This window comes from Phaseolus vulgaris, chromosome 9 (genome assembly GCF_000499845.2).
Source record: "Phaseolus vulgaris cultivar G19833 chromosome 9, P. vulgaris v2.0, whole genome shotgun sequence".
Lineage (NCBI taxonomy): Eukaryota > Viridiplantae > Streptophyta > Magnoliopsida > Fabales > Fabaceae > Phaseolus > Phaseolus vulgaris.
In genome coordinates, this window is record NC_023751.2 from 8,531,368 (window position 1) to 8,552,895 (window position 21,528).

At 30.4% G+C, this 21,528-nt stretch overlaps 2 protein-coding genes across 2 annotated transcripts; both read right to left on the reverse strand.

The window, feature by feature from the left end:
* Positions 1-1,976: 1,976 nt before the first annotated feature.
* Positions 1,977-4,185, reverse strand: LOC137822082 (uncharacterized). Its single transcript, XM_068626987.1, has 5 exons — positions 3,945-4,185; positions 2,704-2,904; positions 2,533-2,602; positions 2,406-2,464; positions 1,977-2,295 (listed from the first exon to the last, which is right to left on the reverse strand). The coding sequence occupies exons 1-5, from the start codon at positions 3,993-3,995 to the stop codon at positions 2,272-2,274; spliced, it is 405 nt and encodes a 134-aa protein (XP_068483088.1). The 5' UTR covers positions 3,996-4,185; the 3' UTR covers positions 1,977-2,271.
* Positions 4,186-13,963: 9,778 nt separating this feature from the next.
* On the reverse strand, positions 13,964-21,218 carry LOC137823116 (uncharacterized). The gene is made up of 8 exons (XM_068628242.1): positions 20,158-21,218; positions 19,095-19,171; positions 18,795-18,963; positions 17,521-17,609; positions 17,267-17,431; positions 17,078-17,155; positions 14,563-14,666; positions 13,964-14,246 (listed from the first exon to the last, which is right to left on the reverse strand). Exons 1-8 carry the CDS (start codon positions 20,747-20,749, stop codon positions 14,141-14,143), a joined length of 1,380 nt encoding a protein of 459 aa, XP_068484343.1. The 5' UTR covers positions 20,750-21,218; the 3' UTR covers positions 13,964-14,140.
* Positions 21,219-21,528: the final 310 nt, after the last annotated feature.

Sequence of the window (21,528 nt, forward strand, 5' to 3'; positions counted from 1 at the left end):
GCAAGAATGACAGTGGACGGAACAATTTTATTATTTCATCCAATTGTGGGTGCAAGTTCAAAAAAGGGGTGTGGGAATTAATAGTCTTAACTTGGTTTGGAAGACCAAAATCAATACGGGTCAAGAACAGGCTAACCCTCGAGTTATTATAACATTTTTTATAGCAAATTCTTCATTCACTTTCATACATTCTTCTTTATTTTCATATTTTTTTTAATTTCAACCATACTTTTATGAGTATATGTTCAACTCTTCTCATGTGAGCTCTGTTCTCGATGATTCTCTAAGGAATGGTAGATTATGAGACACTGGCTATAGAATGATCTTGACCTAGCCCTAGATCTTGTATATACTCCGGATCATCCTTTTGGAAGGTTGAGCTAGCTTAATGGATACTTCATATATCAGAACTTCATTAGCTACACACTATCATAGTTTTTAACAATAATAATAAAATATTAATAATTAAAAGTAATTAATAAATATTTATCACATCAAATTTGATATTAAAATGATATTAATTATTATTATAAATTAATAATAATGACAACTAATTTATCTTATTATCTTATATATTTGTAATAATTCATTATTATTACTATTAAATAGAATATACTAGTGATAATTAATTTATCACAATTATCTTATATATTTATAATAATTATTTTTGTCACAATAAAATTAATTTTAATAATATTAAAATTATTGTTACAAGTATAATAATGATATGAGTACTAATAAAAATTTAATTATTTTCACAAGTGACAATTTAATTATTTTTACAAATATTAATCGTGACATATTTATAATTTTAATAGTGAATATTTATATTACTAGAACTAATTTTTTTTCGAGTGAATACTCATTGAAAACTCTTAACTATTGAGAAACATAATTTGACTTCTCATAGTCAAGAAAGTTCTTCAGATATGAAATTTCTCACACAAATCCATTATTAACTTCATAAAGATTATGCTAGACTTCAAATGTAAGATAAATTAGTTTTACATTAGGTAGAAATGATGAAATTCAAAAATATAAAAATAAAATAAAAGAAAACTCACAAATTTATATTATCTTAAAATTTAATGTTAAAAATATTGTCAAAATCTCTTATGCATCATTAGCCAGTAGTCCATAAGAGGTGAACTTCTCCTTCTTTTTTTCTCATATCAAAATTGTCAAAGTGATATTGATATTTTCTCCCATCAAATTCTCCGATAGATATATCTAACTAGTAACATGAACACACCATAAACTTTTATATAATTCGTTAGGAAAAAATCACATTCTCACACAGTAAAGATAAAATATGAGATACACAAAATAACATCATAAATAAAAAACACAATAGACAACAACTTCGCATGGTTTCATACATTTCAAATACGACACGCAATTAAACTTTTTTTTTTATAAATTTGAGAAATCCTCCCATCCATTACAGACAAATTTACTAATATATATTCTTGATTTTTTTGACAAAAAATAATAAAATATCCATATGAAAATTAATATTTATATTTTTGTGTTTTTTAAATAAATTTTAATTTTAAAATTTCACTTCATTCAACTATTCTTACCTCCTTTTGTAAGATGTGTATTAGATTTCAGTTTGCACATTTAAATCAATTTTTAGTTTACATTATACAGTGTATTAATATATTTAACACTTCTATTTTATTTTATTTTTTTGTCAGCATTTGACACTTCTGATATCTATATTCTTTTCAAACTTCAGTTAACTTAAAAGCTAAATTTCACCTAGATACTGAGATTTGAAGAGTTAAAAATGCATATATAATTAATGCACATCTATTGACGTTTCATCTTAGTGTGTATAATTTCAGTGGATATTCTATCAATAAATGTAAATTATTTACAGTCAATCAAAAGAAAGTTAATATGTTCATTAGTATAGTTAGCAAACCCAATGGAAGAAGGAACAATACATGTATTTTCAAATGAAATCAAAGTTAAAAAATTAAAATTTCCTTCATAAGAGAATGAATATTCATTTTGCCACACAAAAAAATCCAATACCTTGTTCCTACTACATTGATGTGTTTGTGTAGAAGAAGAGATGGGAAGTTTATCTCTTCTCCTTTTACACAAAAATACATGTCCGTAGAGGTAGGTCATAGGGATAACTAAAAGATCAGAGTTCATATATTACAGTCACTACTTTTGTCTGACATCATAATCTTCTTCAATATATCCTGTCTGCTGAATGTGTCTAATTGTCCACATATCTATAAATTAATATATACTTTATTCGGTCCCACTGTTAAGAAACTGAATAGAAAAAAGAAATCGAGTTCAATCCAAATCAATATTTATCATCGATCTCTAGTGCATTTAAATTAGGAATGGAAAAGAATTAAGGTATGCATAGATATTGATACCTTCAAGTAGGCAAAGTTTGGAACGAATACAAACAAGTGAACAGTTGGACCATCATCACCTAAATTTTGCTTTTTCAGCCACCAAAAAAAAAGAATTCAAGGAAAGCAAGGTGAGAAGAGAGAGAACCTGAGCTTGTACTGTTCAAGAACCGGAAAGGAAAGGAAAGTAGCATGTATGTACAGTGCTGATTCGCTTCCTGAAAAATGTTATACAAAAAGTCACAAAGTTATATACATATATTTATGCATATACGAGGGCAATCATCACATTTCAAGTTGGATTGAACAAATTACGTACCATGTAATGTTCATCAGGGACTTGTGAAACTGTTATATATATGTTAATTACATAGGTTGGAGATGATGATGATGATTTTGCTGGCAAGTGAAAAAGTACTACTAGGTGTGGGGGCATCCAGCTATAAAACTCATGCGACTGTTGCAGATGTTTGCTGAATCTTGGGCAGCTTAGTGGGGAAGAGTTAATACTTACAAAGACCTAGAAGACGATATGTTACATCAGCTACAGTTGTGGCTGCTACTTTTGTGCCAGGCGTACAAAGACTATTAACCTTGGATGAATACTAAGAAATTGGTCATGTTGAAGAAAAAAAGTATGTATAAGTTTGTGTGTATGTATTAATATTAATGTTAAGACAAATAATGGAGACAACAGAACGAAGGAGCTCCCCTTCAGTCCAAGCACAGAGCAAGAGGGATGCAAAATATCTCCTGCTTCATTCACACAATTACAGTAGCAAATGGCCTTATATAAACCCCTACTGTGTGTGTATGAATGAGTCAGCATATACTTCAGCAACCCTTTAGTCCCCCATACCCATGCGTGGGCTGAAGGAAGCTCCTTCACTCTCTTTCTCTCCCTGTACTCTAGTATCACTGAGATGTACAACAATGCATATCTTGTGTACACGTTTCATTTCCTTCCCGAGACAGGTGACAAAATGGCATTGATGGGTTCAAGGAACATGTACTGTTTATCTTGGTCATATTGTTGCTGGCAGAGAGATAATAAGCGAATAAAACAATCTAGCTAGTAAAAACCGACCAAAAGTCTAAGTATGTATATATATGGTGAGGTTAGAGCATATGAACACATTAAGGGTTTAATAAATGAATGATAAAATGGAAAATTGTATAAATGGATTCAGATTCTATTATATGAATCAATGAATAGATCAGATGACAAGATATGTAGTTTGCTCTCAAGTAAGAAAAGCCTTTATGCTGATCTGAACCCAAATTTACCTTGCAAAGACTGTTATGTTAGTAATTAACTTCTTATTAATGGCCACAAAACTAACAGAAGAAATAACTGGAAAAGGCACTTGAGTGGGCCCAAAACAAGGCGAGTTTTAAATAAAAGAAAACTGAGGAAAAGGAAAAGGAAAAAAGCTGAACAAGGTGTACAAAACATATATATGTATGTCCATGCAAGTATAAAATCTGAGAATTATGTTTGGTTTGAAAAACATTGTGGGAAAAAATTGTACCAACATATAAAAGGCTATATGTATGTACCATATTGAATCCAACACCTAGAGAACAAAATAGGGGGTAGGCATAGAGCATGAATCAAGTGCAGGTAACCCTAATCATGAGAACTGCAAGATCAATAATGAAGAAGAATTAATCCAACACAGTATAGAATTGGTAGTGATATATAAGTTGTTGAAAGATAAGAGTTAGAAGGAGGTGTGTGTGAGAGAGTGTGTGAAAGGGTTTGGAAGAGAAATGAGAAGAAGAGAAAGATGAAGGTAGAAGAAAGCAGGAAGGGGGAATTGAAGGTAGATGGTGGCAGAAACCCTAAATGAGATATGTATTTTTATGGATATCTGCGCTCAAGTGACGAAAGAAAAGGAGAGTTATAAAGAAATGAAAAGAGTAAAGCGGAAAAAGGAGTTGGTGCAGGGTGAATAATGAAAATAAATAAAAAAAATGTTTATTTAACACTTACACTCTACCTTACCCTCAATAAATATTAATATTTTAATTATTTATAAAATTTATAACTCTTTTAATTTTGAAACATTTTGCATTTAGTTTGTATTTTCATTAAGAAGATGTTTTTTTTAAAAAAAAAAAATTATTACAAATTTTAATATTTATTGTAGGTGTAGGAAGGAGAAGGGAAGGGAGTAGGATGTCAAAATTGTATGATTATTTATATGGTTGATAGAGGGTAGTAGAAACATGGTGGGTCACTGTCCCCATGAGAGTCAGAGACGTGAAAGTAACTCCAATATGTAAAAATAATAATTCTGCTCTGTGCCACAAACGGAACATAGATCACAACTATTCACATCATACAACTCAATTTCACTCTCACAAATCAGCTTATTTTTTCGAAAATGGAATAATATGATTTTTTTTTTTTTAAATGGACAAAAAAATTGTATTCCGATACTAGACAAATTATACACGTGTAGAGTACGAAATAATTTTAAAGTAATTAATTGATGAGTTTATGTACGACTTTAGTTTATTATGAAAATAAATTTGTTTTCATTAGGTTGATCATTATTTTTGGGATTATCTACTTTTTTATTTGAAGTTTTGTAATATTTTAGTTTTAAAAGACCTTTTTGGTAAATTAAGAGAAAAAAAAAAGTGTTTATAAACTTTTGAATTTAACTCTTTAAATGATGTGAGATTGTTAAAAATCTCTAATTAACAATACATTTTTGAAGTATTATTTATTTTGAAATTCAAAGTTTTGTCATAGTTTTTTCTTAAAAAATATTTCGGTGGATTAAAAAAGAAAAATGTATATATAGATTATCGATTATCATCTTAATAAATGTTGGAGAATAATTATTTTTTAAATAATAAAATAATTTAAAAAAAATTTGTTGATTTAATATTATAGTGTTTTACTAAATATGTTAATATGTATTACTTATCTAAAATTTTATTTCAGATTGAGAAATAACATATCTACAACGCGTCATAAACGTTTTAATTAGTAGCACTTGAAAAAAAAAATATTGAACATGTGAAAGTATATCTTTTTAAAATGCCGGATAACCTTACTGCAAAGGTATTAAATTGAAGTTGTACTTGGTGTTAGCTACTTCATTTATATCAAATTTCATTGAATTTGTATTTCATTTATCATTTCAGTTTAATAATTTTTATTCTTTTAAAAAAATACTTGTTATTTTTTCAAGTGAAAATAATTTAAGAAAGATTTAGTTGATTTAATATTATATTATAAAGTATTTTATTAAATATTAATATGCATTACTTAACTAAAATTTTAATTCTGATTGAAAAATAACATATCTGCAACGCGGTGTTAGATCCTCTCATAATTATCCATGTAGCTTGGAAGCGCGTTGTAGTGAAGTAATTAACTGTTTCACGCGTACTTTAACTTGATCATTTCTGGAAATAGCAAACCAAACATTCACTTTACAATGTTTCTAAATTTGTCACAGCTTATTTACATGCACTTTATATATTCATAAATTTGTTCAAATTTACTGTATATTAAAACAGGGATTCTTAAAAATTATATAACCCCTAAATTTTACAATTTTTAACAATAATAATAAAGTATACATTTAAAGTGGTGTATTATAAATCTTCCACTGGACTAAAGCTTGAGAGATAAATAAGAAAAAGAAAAGACTCATAAATCTTTATTATTTTAAAAGGGTATTTTCTTATATAAATTATTGATATTTTTTGTGAATTTTGAGTGTAGGAATTAGACGTTAGACAGTGAAAAGTAAAATTAATTAAGGTGGCACTTTTTGTTATAACCTTTTTTTCACTGTTGGATTCCCTTATGTTTGTCTCCCATATAAATTTTCACGAGTTTGTGCTAGACAAAGAAAGGTGAGGCCCCACGTACTCATGTAGCCAAACATTTACTTCCTCCATTAACTCTCCTCAACTATTTTATATATGTGAAATTAATTAATTTTTTAATTGATATAAAGTGATTTGCTTAACAATATAATTCTGCATCACACTTTAAATCCATAACTTTTTTTATGAAAAACCTCCTCAAGTTAATAAATATCATAAAATCAAATTGTTTAGTTAAATAAATTTAGAGAAATTTGTCGCATGAAAATATTCTATGATCACCAACTCTATATTATATCATTTAAATATATTTGAATGATATAACTAATTAATCTCACAATAGAATATTGGATATTAGTTACTGAACGATTAAATCAATTCATAATGTAAAATAGCTTAGGATAAAAAAATTTACTCAGGAAACCCAGATTAACACTATTATTTATCAACATTTATCTTAATATATATCTATGCGTCAGGAATTGTGCTAGTTCAACCAAAAAAATTTACCACTAAACTTAACTGTCTACTTTCTAGAAAAAATGGAGAAAATGTGACATCCTATATTTCTCAACTCTAACTCTAATATTATAATATACATAAATTTTCAATATACATAACTCTAATATTATAAATATTATAATATATATATATAATTTGTATAGTATAGAAATTCAAAATATATCTCTATTTTTAGGAAATTAATATTTATAAATATCAACAAAGTAATAAAAACAAAAATATATATATTTTATTTTTTCATTGGAAAACTCTCTCACCTACAGCCTCACATGCTCCAGTATAAAATATATGATTATGACAGATAAAAAAAAATAAAACACAACAAATAAACAATAGGGTAAACTAGCTATACAAAAAATTGTTATATAATTTCAATTTCAATTAACAAACATAAAGTTGTCAACTCTCATACATTTTCACAAAACCATCAAATGTCTATCATAATTCATCTTTCTCATGTTAGACTTCTACTGACTCACGACACATAGATACTTGACTCTACTTTCAGAACACTCGTGTATTGAAATTATTGTCCAGAGACTTGCACCTATCATACTACTTGATGTGAATCCATACAATCATGCGCATAATCATCTCAATATCTCATTATCTCATATGACAGGGTAAATCCATAAAATTTGTTCTAGTCTGTTCTTTCAAACCTCAAACTTAGTCATATGAACCTCTTTCGACTCTCACCAATGGTTTATCTATGTGATTTCATTATATAAGTAGAATCAAGACTGTCTCATTCATAGAACACTCACAAATTATTATACTCTAATAACAATCTTAACATAGTATTTCATTTCCTAAAAATACTATGTTTAGATCAGACTTTCACATCATTTCATACTTCATGTAACACATTAATACACCATTCAATCATATCACACATGAACTCTAAAAAAATCCAAGTATATCACCAAAATTCACTTTAGGACCTGTTTCCAGACAGAGATTGACAAAGAAAGTTAAAGTGCAGGGAAAGTTAGAAAAATGAAAAAAATAAAAGTATGAAAACACAAAAAAAAAAAGACAAATTTTTTGTTTAAAACGTTCTCTTCTTCGTGAAGAGATTTGCAGGTGAATTTATATTGTTTTTGTTTTAAAAAATTAATAAATTACATACTGATTATATATGTAAATTATATTTTAATATATATATATATATATATTACATGTATAATTTCTTTATTAATTATTAATATTAATTTCTATATTATAATAAAATAAATAATAAGTAAAAGATTAATTTTAATTATAATACGTATTTTTATTAAATTTAATATTATTTTAATTTATTTTAATTCTAATATATATTTTTAAATCCTTTTATAAACTTATATTTTTTACATTTTAAAAAAATTAAAAAATCTTTCACAATATCACATCAATTACAAACTTCAATAAACTTTATTCACAAATATACTCTAACATACCTCAATCCAAACAACCTCACTTTCCTCTCAAATCATTTCAGATTCACTTCCTCAAATTCCCTCCCCAATCCAAACACACCCTTAAACTCATAAGTAATTAATTTTAGTCATGTTTTTAAATAACATTTAAAATTTTCACTTAAAAACAATATACAATAACAAAATAGGCTATCACTAGCAAAAATAAAAATTTTAGTTTTTTTTACTTGCTTGAGCAAGAATTTACTCACTTAAGCGATAATGGGTCTTGCCCAAGCAAAAATCCTCTCGTTTGAGCGAGATTGAACCCAAAAACACTAAAAAATTTATCCATTTTCATCTAAGCGAGACTCCTTCTTGCTTGAGTGAGAATGGACCCGAGAGTATTTCATCTTTTTATTCTATTCTCGCTTGAGCGAGATATGCAGAAAATCTTCATAGTTCTACCTAATTTCATCATACATATACAATTTAATTTAACAATTTAAACCACACATATCTTATTCAACATAATATTCTCATCAATTCACTTTATCAATCTATATAGAGTCATTATATCTAACCCAATTTACATAATTCAAAGTCAAACAATAACAAATTCAATAACTCATTCATTTCGAGAGTAACTTACTTTATATCATCAATACAAATCAACCAATTTTTCATATTCAAACAAAAACATCTACCATGAATCATCCATATCAAAATCAACATATTTACATTTGATTTCAAACAATACCCCCACATTACTCAGAAACAACCAATCCTGCGAACAAAATTTGGAATCAGTGACCATGTCACCTCACATTCAGATCTTCTAACCTAGGGTTCTATTTGAAATTAAAACTAATTTCTCTTACCTGAGTTTGAACATGTGCTCACTAAAAATTCCAAACCTACCAAAAATTCAAGGAAGTTTAACCTGCACCATAAAATCTTGATAAAAAAATATAACTACATCTAATAGAGACTAATCCTGAAGCTAGAAACCTCACATGCAACAACATCTGCCAAGACAGACTTAATATTTCAAAAATTGACTCAAAAAGGAAAAGAAAAAAAATGAGTTTATCAGTCTAAAATTTTGATCAAAGCTTTATAATATTTGTTTTCAGAAATCGAAGAACGCATTCCAATCAATCGTCTTTATGATAACAAAGATGTTGAAAAAATTAGAGAAAAAAAATAAATTCAAAAAGCTTTTAAAATGAAACAATAACTTATTTTTTTATTTATATATTTTTTTACTTTAATAGTAAAATATCAAATATCATTTAAAGTAATACTATTTACATTCGAAAGCTATTTTCTATCGTTATAAGGAAATACGAGAAAATTAATTGAACCGGGACACTAAAATACTGTTTTCTTTTCTTTTTATATAAATATAATAAATGCTGTTTGTATTTCAAAACTGAGAAGTAAGAATTATATATATATTGGAAATTAATTAACTGCGACGCCATTATATGTATTGATAAGATAAATAATCTATATTTAGAAATTAGAGACGGTAGATTAAATATTTGGAGGATTTAATAAAAATATATTACTTATTTATATGGATCAAGCTAACTTTCAACCCAGGTGTCTGTAGACAGTTAATATACATTATAAGTTACGTTTTAAAGGTTTCAGTGTTTTTTCTTTCTTGAAACATAAGTTTTCAATCAAAATAAAATAAAAATTTACTATTAAATAACAATAATAATAATAATAATAACAAATTAGAAATAAAAAAGTAAAGGCAATTATTGAGAATTGATACGTAGACAACTTTTTTTGTTGTCAGAAAGGTAAACTTGTTTCTCAGAATGGGGAAGGGAGCGACGAAGACTGTTTATTTTTCGTACTTGCAAAACTGATATACTTTTATTTATTTATTTTTACGAAGTCTCAGACAGAATAATTTAACAACCTTCTATTAATTATTTTCCCTTTTATTTTTTTCCTTCTAAGTTATTTATATTTCTTTACTTACTTTTTATTAGTTATTTGTAACTATGTTTTAAGTATTATTTAAATTTAAAAATATTAGTCTTAGCTATATTAAAAATATTTTAATTTGCTCTGTAGTGAGCGATTCATTTATAACTAGACATGCATTAACCTGTATACAACCAATTTAATTCCCTTGAAAAAAATATTTATTGTGTTTCCTATAAAAATTAGTAAGTAAAAGGCCAAACTAGCCCTAAGACAAAACATTTTTACTTATTCATCACATTTTAAAAATACATTTGTTTAAAATAGTTACATATTTAAAAAATACCTTCATTTTATTTCGAGTTTATCTCTTCCCATGAAATAAACTCCATCTATCCCTTTAGTTTTAAATGCTATATGTTGCGTACAAAATATAATGCTAATAATTCAAGTAACTATTATTTCAACGAAAAGCTTTTTCAGTTAAATTAATAAAACTTTATTATCTAATCTTAACAATATTTCCAAGAATATTGTTAATAATTAAATTGCTAAAAATAAAAATAGATTAATAATCAATCATTATACTGCTCACTGTTAAACGCGATGACATTTTTTATGTTACTATATTTCTTCTTGTAACACTCGATTTCTTATTTAGCATTTACTTTTAGATTTAAAAAAATCTAATTATTAATTATTTTTAAAAATATTTTGAATTCAGTCTTCTCTTATTACATCCAAATCTTATCATTAATTACTTTTAATATATATATATAATTAAAAATTCAGTTTTTATATCACATCCCAATTTCTTATACTCGCAACTTAAAGTTTTTTTTACTTTAATTTATTTCATGAAATAAAATATATTATATTATCGGTTTATTTGTTTATATTAATTATGCATAGAATTAAATATGTTTTTTTCTGTCTTTAGTTTAAATTTTAGATTTTTTTTAATATTTATAGTAAGTTATTGAAATTGGTGTTTACTAGTATTAGTATTTTTATGTAAAAAACGTTAATTTAGTTAATTGTATTATAATATTAATACATCTATCAGTTAATCAGTTAATGATGAGTTAGCATAAAATATTTTAAAATTTTAATTCATACTTCAGTCTTTTATGACAAATACCAATTCTAATAGTTTCTTTATAATAAGTATCGAGGAGGTCTAATGTTTAGATCAGAACAAAAACTTTCCATTATAATATAGGGAGAAACAACGTATTTAATTTTAATTTTAATTATCTTTTTATTTTGTATTCTAAATTCTATTTAAATTAAATGTCGTCATATAATACATGAAATATTTTTCTTTAAAAAAAGTTAACATTCCAAAAGATACTATTATTTTCAAACCAAGTGTAATAGTTGTATTGTTATTTTTACTGATTAAAAAAGCCTTTTTTTTTCAAAAGCATACTTTATACCTGTATAAACTTTAAGCCGACACATGTTGATGTGTAAAATGGCTTGCTTGCCAAAATGCACATCAACATTTAACATTCATAACACAGAAATCTATATTTTGAAAAGACATTGTTCATCATATACTTTTATACCTAACCTAATTCCATACTTGGGTTGAAAAGGGTCGTCTTCCATTTCAGAATGCTTCAAGAGTGTTCAACATTTTACAATGTGCTTCCTTAGCTGGTCACGATATTCTTCCTTGCATATGGAGACCACCCATCTATGCTATGTTTGCATCATTCAGCTGTGCTTTTGCTAGTCTTACTCCTCATCATCAAAATTTCATAAACTGTCAGAGTACCCTATCACCACGTGCAATGTGCGCCACGACATGCTTCTGCCCCATTCTCCAACCAAACTTTATTTTCCATTCCAATCTAATGTTTACGCACATAACTCGTTGCAGACTTCAACTATTTATTCTGCATTCACCATTCCACCTCACTGCACCCTAACTAGCTAACACAAAGGCCTACTAACCATAGGGTTTGGCTCAAAAGGAGTCAAAGAAAGTCAAGAGTTACTTTCCCAAGAAGAAAAAGATAAAGACCAAAGAACGTGGCAAATAGAGTAATAAAGTGCATATATGCTCATGCAACTCGTAAACTTAATAATGCTCACTAGCTATACTCATACAATCTTAGTTGTACTGAATTATGATAGTTGAGTATACATAACTTGCTTTAGTGTTTTTACAATTAAGCAGTTATGAATGTAGCTTTTCCTGTCTATGGAGGATGATAAATTTTAACAAAGAAATCACTAGGTAGGATCAAATTCAGTACTGTCTTTCTCCTCTTAAAACTTGAACAAACAAATAAAGAAATCTTGCATAATATATTTCAGCATAAAGTTGTATATCTGTGTATGCATATAATGACAGAAAAAACTAAAGAATGGAAGTTAGGGAAAGTCAAGTACAATAAAAAATATTAGTGAGTGGACGTGATTATCCTGTAGTTGGCGAGTTTATAATTGGGTGTGTGGTAATTAAGTTGGTTAAAAAATGGGAAAAGCAAAACTAGTAACAGCGAAGCAGGGAGAGTGATGGAGTAGAATAGAACAAACTAAACTGAGAAAAGAAATGGACATTTGAAAGAAGAAAAAGGAAGAAAAAGAGAGATGAAAAAGGTGATGATGAAGATTAGGAGTCAAAAGGGTGGAAGAAAGTGATGATGGAAAGGGATGAAGGTTGGGACTTTTGGTGGGCGGGGGTCAAAAGTTGAAGTGATGCAGTAGGGGAATTGAAAGGCAGTGAGTGAATAATGTGTTCTCCCACAATACCAGAGTGGGGAGCAGCAGCCAGACCATCAATGGACCACAAAAGATATGCCTTCACCATCTTTATATCTCCCCAGATTCTCTTCACATTTATTTCCCATACAATGTTCAACTTTTCCTTAACCATTTTTCCCCAGTCCTCAGTTTCACCACCTCCACATCTTCTGCTACCAAATTTAGTTATTAATTTAATGTTGCCACCTACATTCACTTTTCTGTTTTCAGATTTATATATTTGTGAATGCTGTATGACCACATTTTCGTTCTCCATCCACAAGCTGCCGAGTGTACACGTAATATTTTTTGTTTCTACTCTCTACTATCTCTTTTCATCTAACCCGACTGAACAAAAACTTTCCCCGCACTTTCATACGAGGTAAAATTCACCGAAGGTAAGAATTCTTGATTTGAATTGCATAGGGTATGAAGCTTTATTTGAACTCCAGAGACCCTTTCCGCGTAATTTATTTTTTACTTAAAAACTAAAACTTCTATGCTTATCAAATGAGAAAAAGTAAAGTAAACAAACAGAAGTTCCAAAGCAAGCTTATTTACTTGAGGGAGATGAATAGTATGCAAAACTAAGGATGCCTGTCATGTCGAAAGTCGAACGTTCATGTTCAAAACTTGGGTCGAGTCCAGATATAACCAATCAATTACATAATTTTATTATCTTGTAAACTAATAGTCAATATGTACTTATTCTTCATTCATTTAATACTTTGTTTAAGAAATACATTAGATGCTACAACAAAATATGAAGTTAAAATCGCCAAAACAAACTTAATTTGTATGAAGTTTCATAAATATATTTATAATTTTCAAACCCACTGGTTATGTTGACAAAATTCAATGTTGACGAATATTTATTTAATAAAATGTCAAAACTTATTCCATTATAAATTTAGTAAGTTATACCTGTTGAAGTAACCCCCTACAGAATAGTATGAAGGGAAATGGGAAATTAATTTGAAATGTATCATTATAAACAAAATGGTTCCAGTTCGTTTGACGTGACGCTTATAAGGTTAAGAGAGATCCACGCGGATTTCATATGCCAGCTGTCTATAGCCCCTTGTACATCTGACCTCATTACACTAGAAAGAACTTATATTTTAGCCATATATGTAAATATCTGTTTATTCGTTTTTCCAATCTCAATTTCATGAGAAACCATTAATGGAAAATTTTACCAAACCAAAGAGGGTGACATTTTCCAGGAATATTTAGGCTCTAAAATATGACCCAACAAGCCTAACAAAGTGAACTTTAAAACAGCTGAAAAAACAGACTTGTCGATCCATCTCCAAAGGTCCGAAGATCAGCTGGTTTTACCAATGCTCTGCATAACGGGCAAGTTCGTTCTCTCTCAAACCTGAAAAACAAATGTATCTTCGTTGGTTAAAGAGAACTGATGAAAACGATTATGAAACGAATCAGTATACAGTCTAAATCATTCTTGTTGAGAAGTCAAAAACATCTACATACTTATCATAGACAAAGTCTAAATTATTCTTGTAGAATCCAAAGACAAACATTGTATCCATTTTTTTAATAAAAGTACTTGGACATGGAATTAATATATGCAGCTTACGGGATAGAGTATCGACAGACTATTAAAATCCTATAGTTCATTTTTCTTAAATATGTAGTACGCTTTCAATTTTCCGAACAAGGAATTTAAAACTGACCATTCAGATACACACTCCTCACAGAACATGTGTTTGCAGCTCAACAATATGGGAGCCTGCATCTTCTCTTGGCATATAGCACACATGTCACCAGCGGCACTCACCTGCATTTAGTTAGAATCACTATTAGAAAGTATGCCAGAAAAAGATTCTTCCTCCCAAATATTGGTTTACGAACTTTTTTTCCTTAAATGCAGAAAAGATCTCATTGAAAAGGCATAAATGAAAAATACAAAGGAAAAACACAAGGTCATAACACATAATATAGAATAAAAGTATGAAGTAAACATCAATGTATCAACATAATATACATTTTCAACATCACTCCCCAATTATTATCCAAAGAAGTAATGTTTTATTTTCTAAAATACAAGTACTACGTGCAAGCAACCGACTAAATAAAATTTATGAATGACATGAGGTCATATTATTCCGGAATGGAGACAATACAAGCATGTTCATAGGCCATATCTTTTTACTATCTAACAAGGGATTCATGAGTGGTCATATAATCATAGTAGAAAATAAAAGGAGAAAAAGTTAAAGAATGAAAACAATATTCAATATCATTTTACATTTGTTATTTAAATTAAAACATGAAAAGATCAGATAGAATAATGTTTTAATCATGTTGCTCAGCTGTGACACAATGAAGAATTGAGGTCTAACATGTTTCTTTCATGTACTATCTTTCTTGATGACCTAGTTTATAACTTTCTATTTCATATTTTCAAAGATTGACAAGCTTAGCATCTGCAAGAAACCCTAAAACATCATCATTGAGCTATGTTCTCAAATTTTAGAACAACATATTTTGTAAACATTATCACCACTTTCCACTTTAGGTTTGGAGTTAGGACACCATGAGGAATGGAACAGAACCAAGAGCAAAAAACAGTTTTAAAATGTGAGCATTGCACAGGTTGCCTCATCTGACACATCCAACATGATTGCTATCTGCCCCACTATGTACAATGAGTACCTTCGGTTCATGGGAGAGATGCAGCCTACTAAACCAATTTCTCTATATGGTAATCCTATTGCCTTCCTTTCAGTCTTCCACACTTGGCATGAACAAAAAACACCATGGCCATGGCAGGTGTGGAACAAAAATACCATGGAAGGACCATCGCATGGTGCTGTTGTCTGTCATAGCTAATTAAGACTGCCTTTTTTAAAGCAGTCATGGAGGAAATTGCAGCCATAACGAAAAAATATTATTTTTGGAAAGGATCGCTCTCCACTTGAAACTGTAATTCTTATTTTTGAAGAAAACATGCACTCCACGTAAAATCTACACTATACATATACCTGAACCATCTTCAATGCATGTCCAGTTGTCAAAACACTACCTTAACAACCAGAAATTATTTCTAGCAATTGCACAACCGTCTTCAGGCAATTCCTATTTCTCATGTAATAGGATTTCCTTAACCTATCTATTCCTTGAAAGAATTCTAGATCCCAATTTTCCTCTATATTTTTTAGTTTCTTTTCTCTCCCTTATTCCCTTTTCTATTCTTTCTTTCCCTCAACGTCTTGTTTTTTAAGAATCTGAAATTCTGATTCATTATTTTTAATATTATTTTCTATTTTCACAAATAAATTGTCCTTGCATAAATTATGTTTATCAAATACATTCACATTCTTAATTCTGAAATTATGTTCTCTGCAGAGTCAGTACTCTGCTCTTTGCATCCAAGCATGATACAACAAAGTTCTGTTTTCTTCCTCTCTTTTTGTTCTGTTATTAATGTGTTTCTTCTTTGTGCCTTAATTTTATGAATTGCGATACTTTTGGTGGATTTTATTTCTTCTAGGTTTCTAATTTAGTGTTCTAGATATACATTCTAGGTTTCTAATTGTAGCCTCTCATGCTTCCGCTAGTCTACACCATTGACCATGATAACGTTGCTATTGCCTTGAGAAAAAAAATTAATCAATCACATTCATTTCACAATCAACATTGTAACTCCTTTCCTTTGCATTAAATTCTTAAATAGTAACGCCACCGGTTCCATGATAAATTATTAATGAGCAATAATTTACCATGATAAATTATTAATGAGCAATAATTTACCATGATACATGTGCACTTCACTAAAATGCAGAATCCATAGCAATAGTAATTATATGTTAAGAAATAAGATAGGAAACAGTAGCCTTAACTTATATTACATTATCTTCACATTCATGCAATTTATTATAGAAAGACAGAATAGTTAACACCATGGAATTATATAATTCATTTATTTTATTTTACAAATAAAGGGATTTAATGGTTCCTAATTAAAAAATTGTTACAATATATCAAATTTACCACAATTAAAAGCCAGAGACACAAACTGACATACCCAATACATACATTGTGTGTATTTAGAAATATAAGGCAACAATTGCCAAACCAAAAAATGGCATCGATATAAATGCATTGCAACAAAGAAGTGATAAGTATTACTTATAATTGCAAGTATACAGATTCGGAGTTAATCAGAGCATTTAAAAGATTATTTACCTGTTCCGTTGTGGCATAAACCCCATAATGAACTTCCTTTTTTGATAATGCTTTTAAGGCAGAAACAAAGCATTGGACCTAATAAATACATAGAAGGTTGAATAAAATGGAATAATTAAGGTTCATGCACAAATATTATTAAATACAGCACTATGAAGTAAATGCCAATTTTAAAGAATGAAAACATACCTTCTCAACTACTGATGTTAGCTTGAAAGTTAGATACAATCCTGTGGTTAGTGAGGAAAACAGACTTCCATAATCCTTGTTCAAGAAAAATCGGTACCAAACTGGTGTTGGCAACAAGGCACGATACAGCAGCAGAGTGTACTCAATCAGAGTTAACATTTGACCCTAGAAACAAGTTAATCAGAAAAATGTAGGAGGAAACTATACTTCAAAAATGCTATAATGCTTGATAACAAGTAAGGAGCTACTCAAACCTGCCGACGAAAGTTATGGCCTCTTCCATTTTTGTAGTAAATAAGCAATAAACACTTCAAAGCCATTGCTGCTTGCCGCACCAATGTATCTAAAATGTCAAATGTACATTGCTACCATCAATTCCAACCAACCAAGAAACAAGATGTGTTACAAAGAGAATTAAAATGATTATATGCCTGGAAAAAAATTTGAGAGAGAGAAAAAAACAATAGGACATAGCAAATACTTCAAATGGAAAAATACTTCAATATCATGAATCTTAGCTCATGATTAAAAAAAATAAGAACACGTTTAATATTGTAAGTAACTCGTTTAGGTTTCACTAAGGTCGGCTGCACAGCAGACTGAAGCAAAACATGTAACTTAAAAATTCAGAGATATGCATCAATCCATCAATTCAAATGAAAGGAGTCGAGGGAGGAGGGGCTGCATGTGTTCATGCTCAGCACAAGCTATATGCAAGATAAAACTTGTTTTAGCTTTTAGAATAAGCTGTTATTCAAAGTTGTATAAGGGAGAATGTAAGACTCATTTTTATATATGCACTTATTTCAACAAGCTCATATACAGGTACATTTGTGTAAAGTGTTTAATTAAACACATTCTCTGATAAAATCCTTATCACATGAGAGCTTATATCACAAGTAATTAATTCAATAAGCTTATTTTGATAACTTTCACCAATAAAGCTCGTTGAAATAAGCTAAATGGAGCTTATAGAAGGATTTTAAGTTAGTTTTATAAGTTTAGTTACTTATATGTGATAAGATAAGCTCAAATAATCTGAATAAAAAGCTCTTCCACAACACCCTATAAAGAGGCCTGAAATGAGTGGGTATAAATATTAGGAGTTCAAAATTGGCCTCGCAAACTGTTAAAATTTATCTTGAAAAAGTTTTATTCAAGTTTGACCTAGAGTAACTGATAAAATGCAAAGAACCCTTTTATTTATTATACTTCCATTCTTCCACTGAAGATATATTTTGAAAAAAAAAAGTATATTTCAAAATAGAAATGAGTTATGAAAAAAGGAAGTCTTCAATTTCATCATTATGAATCAAGTAAATAACCCTACTGTTGTGTCAAAACTTCGCAGACTCTTACACATTAATCAAGCATCGACAATTAAAACAAATTGCTTAGCTTTTCACCAAACACATGCTATTATTATACATTTGATGACTCTATGTCCAATAGAACAAATAAAAATGTCTAACGTAAATAGAACATAACAACCACGTAATAACTGCATATAAACAGAACAAAAGCATACCATTAACCAAAATGATGAATATGGTATGCCAGAAAGGTGGAGTTGTCTTTGGTGGAAGCATGGCCAGTGGGTATAAAAGATCATCATTTCGATACCACCAGTAAATGCATATAACATGCAGCATAAAGGCAAAAGAGATACTGAGAAGAACAGAGACTTTCCGATCTCCCTGCAAAAATGAACTTAAATTGAGACTCGATTTTATTTTCCTCTTGCCAAGATAGAATGGGATTTTACACTTAAATATTTCATTTGGGAAATGGAAATTTAAAAGGAATTACAAAAATCTGGGAATGGCACCTTCAGGGCAGTCTGCTTCTTAACAATTTCATTTGACTTGAACATCACAGCTGATATACAAATTGTGACAAAGAAACCTGCATGTTCCCATAAATGAATATGACACAGTTATGTTGATAGAATCAACTCAAGTAGAAAACCAGAATAAACTGAGACTGTATAGTTTAGTGTCACCCAATACAGTAGAACTAATCAACTCTATAAATAACAGAAAGCAAACCACATTGCTTCTTCCCTAATTAGAAGAGATAAGTGATTCAAAGAAGATAAGAATCAGTCACGGACTCATGGTCACAGGAAAGATAAAAAAAAGCAAACAGCACGGTATTCTTCATTAATAAAGATTTGATAATAATAACTTAAGGATCATTAAAGAAACAAGAGGAATCAACATAATCTCGAATTAACTTTACACATTCATCTTTACATCTCTAATGATTATCCAAATTCCTTACAAAGGAGAGGCACCTCCGTAAAAGATAACAGTGAACAAAAGAAAGGTACAGTCATAACCCTACGTGATCCTCAGCAAGTGTTTCAGGTAATCTTTTCTTTCATTCTAACTCTTTCCTAGGCAAATACACAGCGTGTTGAAAGCCACATGACAGCTCACACTAGCTTTATCCTAGTTTGAACTAATAGTAAACATTTATCAAGAAATAAGCACCAAAAATCTACTTGAAACCAAATACGTAGCACGTATATTAGTTAATAGTATTTTTAAGGCTTCCGTCCCTAAAAAAAGCAAGCAACCTTTCTCTGGCCAACCATTATTCCAACAAGCACATCAGACGAGAAAACCAAGACAGGTCTCCAAATACAAGGCGCAGACAGAGCCAAGATATATTGAAGCACAATGCAAAAGTAAAAGTGCATGCCCCAAACAAGTCATATCATCACAGTCACGCCAACAAGTCAAGCATATACAATCCCTCTATCTGAGCAAGATAATTTCCTTCGCCCACATCCTAAAACTCTAGCACATACAACAAATCCTAAACAATATAATCCAATGGCTTGAACACGTAGTTCACATTTAAACAAAACCAGAAAGAAGCAGTACCTTGCAAATGCTGGCGGATGAAAACAATCAACAGCAAGAGAGAGAATGGAAGAATCTGTTCAATCCACTTCGCAACCTGCTGAATATCATACCTCTGGTAGGTAGAGGAAGACGAAGAAGAATCCCTACCGCCACCAATCCCATCATCCAAAGACACCAACGGCACCCTTTCCTCAGCCATTCGCCGGCGAGCCTCCGACGACAGCATCCCGCCCCTCCCAACCACCGCCGCCTCCTCACAGCCCGGTTCCCCACCGCGGCTCCTCGATGACGACGGCGACGAGCCGCTGTCTTGCTCGCCGGACCCAATGATGCGTATCGCAACCTCCTCAGCGCCGCTGCACGCATTATCGCCAGAATCAGAGGCCGAAGCAGAAGCAACAGATTCAGCCGGCGCCTGAAACCGCGGGCGCGTCCGGGGAATGATAATCACAGGCTCTGCGGAATCCTCACGCGTGCAGTAATCCATCACGAGAGAGAGCGGAGAACGGAACGGGAAACTCATCCCGAGCCACGTGAGAGCGGCACCACCGCTGGCATCGCTTCCAGAAGACGACGACAAGGAGGACGAAGACGACGGCGACGATTCCATCTCCTCGAAACCCTAACTTGACCTACCTTATATTCCTTTTTCCGTACGGTATTCTCCGATCAGAATTCACAACAGCATTCGTTTTGCGTTGCGCACAGTGTCTGGATTAGGTTATTGGGCGCGAGCGAAGGGGTGAAGTACGATTAAAGAAAGAGGAAAAGATACGTAGACGAAGATGAACATGGTGAGAGAGGGTTAGAGCGTTAAGAGAGGGTTTAATGCGAACGCAGATCGTGCGATGCGATGCGATGGAGATGCATAGCGGAAGCAGAAGAGGGAGAGAGGAGAAAAGTCAAGGTCACGAAGCTGAAACCTTCTCTTTCGATTATTTTTGTGTGTGACTGTGTCGGAGCGTGTTGTGTGAGAGGTTGACATTGATGAACGAATGATGATAAATGAACCAACGCGTTTCATTGGATATTATTAATGTTATACTTTTCTTTCCTTCCACCTTCCCTTCCAACGGATCCCGTCACCTCTTTTCTTTTTTTTTCCTCCTTTATCGTTATTAACTTCTTGCTTCCTTGGATTATTACTAATCATTCCAATCTCAACAAATTCTAGTTTGGTAACAACTCAGATTCTCTTGGTAATTAGATTTAAACGTTTTTGTAATTACACTCCCTGTCTTAAAAACATGCTTAATTCTACCATAAATCTGAAATTCAAAAATCCCGTTTAATTTTTTTTCAAATTTATGATTTAGACTAAAAATGTATAAATCTTATCTTTACGTGTAACTAAAAAAAATATAAATATATGTGATTGGTTGGAAATTT